The sequence below is a fragment of the Muntiacus reevesi genome, chromosome 2 (assembly GCF_963930625.1).
Source record: "Muntiacus reevesi chromosome 2, mMunRee1.1, whole genome shotgun sequence".
Lineage (NCBI taxonomy): Eukaryota > Metazoa > Chordata > Mammalia > Artiodactyla > Cervidae > Muntiacus > Muntiacus reevesi.
The window spans coordinates 42,836,700-42,846,812 of record NC_089250.1 but is presented as its reverse complement, the minus strand read 5'-3'; the positions used below and the strand labels follow the sequence as shown (position 1 = coordinate 42,846,812).

Below are 10,113 nucleotides of genomic sequence, written 5' to 3'. Positions count from 1 at the left end.
AGTTTCTATAATAAAGTGTTTTTTAAGACGTTTCCCTAAGATGTTATGGAAAATTCAGATAAACTTTGGGGCCAACTCAATAATTTGTAAAAAAAAAACAAAAAAAAAAACCCTGTTTTATGCAGCTTTGTCATCCTAACACACAGAGCATTATGTTTTTGCTAGTAGATGACAACCGATAAGGCTCTTATTTGATTCCCTGAGGTCTTAGTGATAAAATGGCAAAATGAGATGTACAGACATGATGTTCTCTTAAGATTTCAGAAGATACGGCTTTAGGTGCAGAGAAGAATAAAAGAGAATCTAATAGAGGAAATGCAGAGCCTTCATTAAATTCTGAAGAAAAGTGATAATGTAATTAAGCCAACAGGGAAGAGAAAACTCAAGATAAGGGAATAATTCGAGCCTAAGCTAGACTCCAAAATGTCCACAAAAAGTGTGAGAAAGAGTGAGAAAACCAGGTTGGCTGGACTGCAGAGGTGGGCTGGTCAGCTTTTGGAGACAAAAATTGAGACCCTGTGACTTTTTTTTTCTCAGTAAGGGGAAACTAACAGAAGTTCTTGCATGTCCCCGGGGGTGAGGTAACAAGTGAAAAGGCAGGTAAGATCAGGTGGGGAAATACCGTCATGTCTTCTACAGACAAGTGCCCAGATTCTGGAGTCAGATATTTCAAATCCACCCCAGCTCCATCATTCATGGGCTCTGTGACTTTGGGTAATTAGCCTGGCCTCTCTGTGCCTCAAGTTGTCAGCACCAAAAGGGAAGTTATAATCCTACCTCAGTTGGTCTCGTAAATTATGGATATGTTAAAGGTTATATGGAGAGAGGGGGAGGTTGCAGAGGAAGGGCTGTGAACGTTTGGGAAAAGGGGAACTGAAACTGAGCAGGACTCCATGGACCTTCCCGGAACAGGCCTTCCCCATATCCTCTGCTTTAGCTCCTCTCTGAAAAGTACCTAATGAATAGATAATGGTATCTGATGCACATTTCCTGAGCTGTTTTACAGATGTGAAAACCCTCCACCAAATGAAAAATGTTAACTGCTTGCTGACAAAGGTCTGTCTAGTCAAAGCTATGGTTTTTGCTGTAGTCGTGTACAGATGTGAGAGTTGGACAATAAAGAAAGTTGAACACTGAAGAATTGATGCTTTCAAATTGTGGTGCTGGAGAAGACACTCGAGAGTTCCTTGGACTGCAAGGAGATCAAACTAGTCAATCCTAAAGGATATCAACCCTGAATTTTCAATGGAAGGACTGATGCTGAAGCTGATGCTCCAATACTTTGGCCAACTGATGTGAAGAGCCAACTCACTGGAAAAGACCCTGAAGCTGGGAAAGATTGAGGGCAGGAGGAGAAGGCGGTGACAGAGGATGAGATGGTTGGATCGCATCACCGACTCAATGGACATGTGTTTGAGCAAGCTCTGGGAGAAAGTGATGGACAGGGAAACCTGCAGTCCATGGGGTCACAAAGAGTTGGATACGACTGAGCGACTGAACAACTGCTTGATGACCATGAGCACACAGCCCCAGGCCTCCTGGAGCCTAAGGACTGACAATATTAACCCTGGTGACACCACCCTGCTATCTCACCATCAGTCAATCAGAGAACTGTGCACAGAGCTGATCTCAAACCCTGAGACACCCTCTCCCTCACTTGGCTTTTAAGAGCACTTTGTGGAAACCCTTCAGGGAGCGCAGGGCTTTTTAGGGCAGGAGCCACTCATCTCCTTGCAAGGTCCTGCAGTAACCCCTTTTTTGTTCCAGACTGTGATGTTTCCATGTATTTGGCCTCACTGTGCCTTGGGGACACGAATTTGTGTTAATAGCACCAGGAAAAGATGGATGGAATAAAAGTTATTAGCAGCTACAGAGAGTGAGTCCCCACCTGATCCTGTGGGGAAGTACCCACAGCTCAGGGAATTTCTCTGCGTCCATCTACAAATAGCTAGTCTGAAACAGCATCCTTTAATTGCAAGTAAGAGTACATTAACTGAACTGTTACCAAAGCAATAAACCAAAGCCTCTTTGGTGCATCACCAGAATGATGGCATCACTTGGTTAAGGGCTCATTTTCAAACCACATTCCTGAAGTGGTGCCTGACCTGTAATTAAGAGTGATACTGAAAACCTTCCTGCAGCTTCTCAAAAGTGTCCTATGTGGAACGAAAATATCTCCTGACATATCAATAAACAAAAAATGTCACAGCCAACAGGGATTTCTGGCCTTCAAATGTGAAGGAGGGCTCACCAAAGTGGGATCCAGCAGTTGCCTCCACCCTGCACAGTGACTGCTGAGAAGCTGGGGAATACACGAATCAGCCATCTGCCACAGCTGCCACTTCTTAAGGTGAACAAGGAAACACAATTTGGCCCCAGACAGCCGAAGTGCAATGAAAGGAAGGGATTCAGTGAGTCCAAAGGCTGGCATTTTCCCATACCTAGAACACTAAGTTCCTTAACTTCATATCTGATCTTTGATGTTCAGAATGACTGCTCCCTTTGTTGCAAACTTGTATACAGCCTGACTCCCCCTCCTGCCTGCTTGAAGCAGTTTTCTCAGAGCTACTGAGATGCTGCCTCCCCGGCTTGGGGTCCTAAACATTCGCACCAAATAAAATAACTCTCTACTTTGAGGTTGTGACTATTATTTCGTTGACACCCAATACAACTTGGAAGGTTCATCAGAAAGGAAAAAAAAAAAAAAAGACAGCATAATTGATAATCACAGCAAACAGATCACAGTTCTCTTTGGCCTGAGAATCTGCAACAGTTTTAAGACTGTGTCTCACTTAGCATAATGCTCTTGACAGTCACTCATGTTGTTATTCTTTTTTCATCATCATAGACTTTTTACTGAGATGTACAGATAAATACAAATTTAAAAGGATCAACTGTCATTTGACCTCAAAAGAATATAGACATAATTACCAATAGTCGGTTTGTCTGTGGAGGATCTGCTTACTTCACGGTTCTAAAAGCCTTGGTCATCATCAGCACAAATCTTCAACACACCAGAAATGCAGGGCTTACTTTAAAAAGCATTATTTTGCCCGAGGAAAGCCATTTAATGTCACATCTAATTTCCATGTTTGTTTGGCTGAGCCTCTGACGTGACCATGACTTGTTTGCCTCCCTTCTTACATCATTTGGACTGAAGGAGAAAAGTCTTTCAACAGAGATAACCCCAAAACATGTGATTGAAATTGTGATGCTTTGCAGAGTCAGAAAGATTTTTCCTGCTTAGAAAATGTTTCTTCTGTAACACAGATGTGCTTTTCAAAGCCTTGGAATTTCCTCCTTTGAAAATACGTTGAGTCAACTGAATTTTCAAAGAAAATAATTATACCCTGAATTTGGCTCTGTTGAAAGAGCACACAAAACTGCAATCATACTTTTTATAAGTGTTTTAAAGTTTTCCTGGAGTTTATCATGTGAGGATATCATGAACTGAAGAACTGTGGTCCCGGAATTAACGCAGACTCGATCTTCAAAAGAATGAGAAAGTGCACAGAGGTGAAAAAATGTGCCAACGTGCTTATTATCATTAGTCTTTAGGATCTGAAAGGTAATATTCAAAATCTGTATTGATCACTATTTGTAATGTTTGTTGTTAAAAAAAATTCCTAGTCAAATGAAGATTGAGAATGGGTAAGTGTATGACGATGGTAAGAACGTTCCTTTATGTGTTTCAAGTTTTGGGGGGATTACAACTACAGACACTGTTAACGTATCTTTCCACGGCTGGCTGCACCACTTGCGTTCCCAGCAGCAATGGATGAGTTTCGTTTGCTCAGTATTTCTGTCAACACTTACACAGCCAGCCTTTTCTGTTGTTGTTCAAATGCAGTGGATCTCACTGTGGTTTAATTTGAATTTCTCTAATGATTAAAGATGGTGAGCATCTTTTCATGTGCTTATTTGCTATCCATGTATCTAATTTGGTGAAGTGTATGTTCGAACCTTTTTTGCCTGGTTTTTTATTGCTTCTGCTTTTTCAGCACTGAATACTGAATGCTCACAGCTTATTAAATATATGCTTTGATAAGGAACACATACATAGAATATGATTTGCCTTTTCCTTAACAGTGTTTTTACAAACTCAGTTCTTAATTTTGGTTAATTCTATTTCTTCATTTAGGCGAAGTATTTTTGGTTTTATATCTAAGAAATCTTTGCTAAACTTGAGGTCACAAGGGCTTCCCTGGTGACTCAGATGGTAAAGAAACTGCCTGCAATTTCCTGGTAGTTTCCTGCAAAGAAACTCCTGCAACCCAGGAGACCTGGGTTGAATCCCTGTGTCTGGAAGATCCCTTGACCAAGGGAATGGCTACCCACTCCAGTATCTTTGCCTGGAATATTCTATGGACAGAGGAGCCTTGCAGGATTATAGCCCATGCAAAGAGTCGGACAAGACTGAGAAACTTTCAGAAGGTCACAAAGGTTTTCTCCTCAGTTTATTTCCAGAAATTTGATATGCTTTAACATTTAGGTCTACAATGCATTCTCAGTTAACTTTTGTTTACATTGCAAAGTAAGAGCCAAAGTTCAATCTTTTTGCATATGCATGACCCTAGCAGCATTTGTTGAGAAGATATTCTTCCTCAATGGATTTACTTCTGAAACTTTGTAAAAAATCAACTAACAATATTTAGCAGGTGCATTTCTGGATGCTTCTCAGGTCCCCGGATTCATGAGCCTATCCTTTTGCTAAGACCGCACCATCTACAGCAGCTTCATAGGAAGCCTTAACATCTGGACATGTGAGCTCTCCAACTTTTTTCTCCTTTTTTAAAATGGTTTGGACTAACAGTCCTGTCCCTTTGAGTTGCCATTAAAATTTTAGAAATCGTTTGCCAATTCTTGTGAAAAACTGGTGTGATTTTGACTCAAATTGTATTAAATCTCTTTATTAACTTGGGTAAAATTGAGTTATCACCTTTTTCAGTCTTCCTGTTCCTGAAAAGATCGAACCACTGTGTTTACGAAAGCGCCCTTTCAGCGTTTCATTCGTGTTTTGTGGTTCGGGCATACACATCAAGCACATACTGTTAGATTAATACTGAAGGATCTCGAGTTATTTTGTGTTAGTGAAAATGGCTTATTTTTAAACTTCAACAATTGTTCGTTGCTAGCCTGTAGACATGCAACTGATTTTAAAATACTGATTTGCTAACCTCATGAATCTGTCCTAGCAGCTTATTTTGTTCATTCCTTTGGATTTTCTACTCAATTGTTTGTGACTAGACATATATATATATATATCTGTGTAATATCTACACAGGATATAAGCCTTTTATTTCTTTGTCTTCCTTTATTTCATATCTAAGATGACTGATACAGATTTCTGTCCTGTTCCTGATTTTAGGAAAAGAGCATTCAGTCTTTCACCAATAAATACATGTGAGCTACAGGTATTTTATCAATCCATTTCATCAGATTAAGGAAGATTTCTTTTAGTGAATGAATGGTGAACTATGTCAAATTTTTTTTTTCTGCATCTAGTGGAAAGACCTTGTTTTCTTTCTTTAATCTATTAATTTGATACATTACATTGATTTCAAATATATAACCAGCCTTCCATTTCCTGAATAAACGTCATGTTTTGAAATTTTTACATATTTCTGGGTACAGTTTGCTCATTTTGTAAACAGTATTTGCATTTATATACAGAAGGATGTTGGTCCACAGTTTCACGGGAAGGTTTGCTGTGTGGATTTTTCAGTACTGCTGGCCTCATAAAATGAGTTGGAAGTTGTCTCCCAAACCTTTTTATTGTAGAAGAAGTTATGTAAATTTTTAGTTATTCCTTCCTGAAATGTTTGGTAGAACTCACTAGTGAAACTTTCTGGATCTGGAAGATTTTTTTTTTTTTTTTTTTTTGGCCATGCTGTGGGGCATGGGGGATCTTCCCTCCCTACCAAGGATGGAACCAGCATCCTCTGCAGAGGAAGCCTAGAGTCTTAACCACTGGACCACTAGTGAAGATCCTACTTGAAAAAACTTAACTGCAAACAATTATGTACTTTAAGAGATATAACACTATTATCCATTTCTTCTCAAGTGATTGGCCTTTAATGTCCTAGGAAACTTTCCTCTGCAAATATTTTAATAGCTCAAATCCTTTTCACCAGTGCCAAATCATTTTTTGCCTGAAGTATCTGCTACACTGCAATATTAGTTTTTCTAATCTTAGCCCCCATGGAACTATTTTCACCTTTATCACCTACCCGAAATGTAATATTGTTCACGTCTCACTCTTTCTTAGCAGTCTTTTAAAGACCCGTTCAAATTGCTGAGTATATAAATTCTTCCCAGCACATTAAAAATGGGTCTCTACCAAAAGCCTCCAGCATCATCTCCTCTCACCTTTTCCTAAGGTGAAAATCATGGCCTACAGAGGCCAGACTGCTTGTGCTTCTGTGACTCAACTGCATCGCTCACACTATAGCTTTTACTGTAACTTTTCACCATACTCACTATGAAGACAGTCTTAAGCCTTTTCTCCATCCCCACTCACACATATCCTCTCATTCAGAAACCTTCGATTCTCTAGGGAGAGACAGTTTTCCCTCATTCACTCATGCTGTTTCGTCATAGGTAATTCAGGTATTTACCATGTTAGTTTAGGTGGTGGTGGTGGTGGTGGTGGTGATGGTTTAGTCTCTAAGTCATGTCTGACTCTTGTGACCCTGTGGACTCTTAGCCTGCCAGGCTCCTCTGCCCATGGGATTTCTTAGGCAAGAATACTGAAGTGGGTTGCCATTTCCTTCTCCAGGGGATCTTCGCAACCCAGGGACTGAACCTGTGTCTCCTGCATGGCAGGCAGATTCTTTACCTCTAGCCACCAGGGAAGGTTAAATATATATACAAACATAGGAGAGTGAAATTATCTATTTGCCTCCCTAATAAGGCCAAGCTTCTGGAAAACAGTTAAAGTAATACTATATTTCTATTTCAGTCCCTTACTCCTAGCCCAGTGTCTGACCCTAAAGTAATACGCAGTAATATTTGTTGAACTATTCTGGGTTACAGAGCACTGGGGTGGGTAGATTCTGGTGTTAAGATGTGATTATAATTTATATATCATTATCTAGCATCCCTATCATTAACGAAGCCCTGGCAGTAGCGGAAAGGAAGTAGAGGGGATCCTCTTCTAATCACTCACAATACCCTTTAGGCTCACAGATCACCTTAAACACATGACCAATGTAGACAATAATTTCCCAAGCACAGTTATCTACGCGCACACACACACCAATTTTTCATGAAATTGCATGAAGTTCGTAGAATTCTTGACCTCCATCTGATTTCCAATGTGTACACAGGCTTTCCATCCTGAGTTGTTCAAAAGGATATCAACAGCATCCAACAGGATCAGATGAGCCAGGAGGGAATGGAAGAAAAAGAATTGAAGAGACCTGAAAGAAGGCAGCTTAGAGCAGATCCAGAAAGTCCGTGTTCAGCATTTGGTGGAGATCGTCAGAGTATGTTAAAAAAAAAAAGTGCGGTTGCTGGCTTGACTGTCTCCATCGGTGTTCATCGGAGGCGTGAGTGCTCCAGAGGATCATGAGTTTACAGACCCTCCACAGTGGTCCATCAGTGACCAGAGTTAATGTTGCTGACAGAGGTGGAGAATTAGCAGGGGCAAAAGCCCTACTCCTTTGAGGAGAAAAACAGTGTTTTGAAGAAGAGTGTTTAAGAGCTGTTCCATGACAAGCCTGGGGTGAAAGGAGACAACCCAAATGTGCCGATCTCTGAGGACAGAGGCCATCCTCCACCCCTGCTTCTGGGGCCACTCCTTCCTGCTCTCCTATTCCACTGACTACATCCCCACCAAGCAGTCCACTCTTAGTGAATCTCTCCCCTCAGCACACAAATATACTCAGCCCACTAACAAACATGCCACAAGAAAAAGAAAAAACCACACAATTAAAATAACAACAGCAAATAAGCTCCAAAACAGAGTATCTTGACTACAACCTTCTTTCACCCACCTTTCAATTCCCCAAATTCTCTAAGTAATGACGTTAAGTGTGGACTCCCACATCCTTCTCTTCCCCTTTCACCCCTAAATCTACTGCAATTTATCTAGCATTCATGTGAATTTCACTGAAACTGCTCATATGAAGGACACCAATGAATTTGTCAGCTGACTTATTTTATCCCCACTTAAAATATTTTTCAGTTGGGGGGGGGGGGGTCTATGATGCCTCTCTACAAAAATTGAGCTCACTTTTAGGTTTAAATTTCAGAAAACTTAACTAAGAATGAAGCAATCTACAAGAAAAATTTTTTCATTTCACAGAATTTAGTCACATTCCTCAAGAAGTCTCAACATAAGGAGTCTGCATAGTTAATTAATCATCAGTTCATAAATCAACGAGGGCACTATTATTTTCTATTTCCAACATTACCACCTTCAGACTATTATCAAGGGGGTGTGTGTGTGTGTATAGCAAGAACAAAATCATTTCCCATCCAAGGTAGGGAGAGTTTCTCCCCAAGCATTTTTTTTTAGTGGCTCCTCCTAAAGCAGGTCACACACCCAGCTATAAATGACTCAAAAACCAGGGGAGGAAGGACCTCATTTTCCTAAACATAAGGTCCTGCTTTGCCTTAGGCCCATTGCCCACCCACAAATGAGTCCATCTCATAAGGAAATAGACCACCCACCATGATAAGCCTGGACTAATGACCATCTTCCAGACTCCTGTAGCCAAGGGATGGGCCCACATTTCCAGCACCAAGAAGGAAAAAGCAGGAATAATGTTTGTTGGGTGGACAACCAACAAAGTCTGAAGTTTACTTTGTATCGGATTTTGTTTATAGTACTCACCCCTTAAAGCAGTCGTATGAGTAGAGTTGTTTCGGGCCTCTCTCCAGTCAGTTTTTTTGGCCTCAGGGCATGTTCTTAGCTTCCCCCACCAGGGATGGAATCTGAGCCCTCGGAGGTGGAAGCGGCAGTCTTAACCCCTGGACCACCAAGGAAGTCCCTCGCCATTTTCTTCCCCTACCTTTTCACTCACTAGGGTCTGTCTGCCAAGTGCACGCTCTTGACTTTGAAATCTACTTTTCTTAGAGAGATAATAAGCCTGTTCCAACGGATACCTGCTTAGACCAACAAGACAGGAAATCTAAACTGACCACCCCCGGGGACACAAAAACACTCACAGGCACACACACAAATGACACACACACAGACAGAGGGGTTCGTTCCAAAACTTTTACTTGGCCTTTCTCCTTTTCTAGTGTCCGCTGAATGACTTAAGCACTGAGGAGCCGTCTCCCTGGAGTCACTCGGACAGAGTGGGCACGAGGTCTGCGGGGCGCCAGGCGCGCGTCCTCCCAGGCTCACTTGTACGTCTTCATGTGCCACAGTCCGTCATTGAGGTAATGGATGTTCTCGATGCCGATTCCTTTGTTGACTTTCTCGATCTCGTCCGCGGACATCTTCATGACGCCCACGCACAGGGCGTGCTGCTTTCCCTCCGCCATGATCGCCACCACCGTGTCCACTGCGGCGGGGAAGAGGCGGGCCCCCGGCGAGGTCAGGCCTGGGCACATAATGTTGGCTCCGCTGAGCACGAACTTGATGGCTCCCTTGTCCACCTGCTGGCGGGGCAGGATGAACGGATACTTGTGCAGCAGCCTCAGCGTTGGGTAGAAGGGCCCTTCTCTTTGCCTGAAGAAAAGCAGCTCCCCGTTCACCGTGAGGATTTCTATGTGCTCGTGGCATCGCACTATTTTGACTGGATCCTTCTTTGGCATGATTTGGTTCAGCCACGGTTCGATGCCGGGAAACTGCTCCATCAACTGGTTCTTAATGCCCTTAATAACGGAAGTTTTCAACTGGATACAGTTCGACACGTTTTCTTTTTCATCAAATTTCTTAAACATGATGCAGGGGTAAAGAGGGCGATCACTGAAAATCCGGGCCGGGAACCGGGGAGAAACCTGAACTACCAAGAGTCCGGCGGAGACGCTTACCGGGGGGCGGCTGCCGGAGGGGACGGCTCGGCACGGCTGTCGGAGGGGACGCTCGGCACGGCTGTCGTAAACCGGAAGAGGTGCGCGCTTTACGACTTTCCGGCACGTTTACTTCCGCCGCCC

The 10,113-nt window shown here is 42.4% G+C and overlaps 1 protein-coding gene across 1 annotated transcript; it reads right to left on the bottom strand.

Annotated features, from left to right (window-relative positions):
- Positions 1-9,212: 9,212 nt before the first annotated feature.
- Positions 9,213-10,070, bottom strand: LOC136159326 (malignant T-cell-amplified sequence 1-like). Its single transcript, XM_065921406.1, has one exon. The coding sequence runs from the start codon at positions 9,898-9,900 to the stop codon at positions 9,355-9,357; it is 546 nt and encodes a 181-aa protein (XP_065777478.1). The 5' UTR covers positions 9,901-10,070; the 3' UTR covers positions 9,213-9,354.
- Positions 10,071-10,113: the final 43 nt, after the last annotated feature.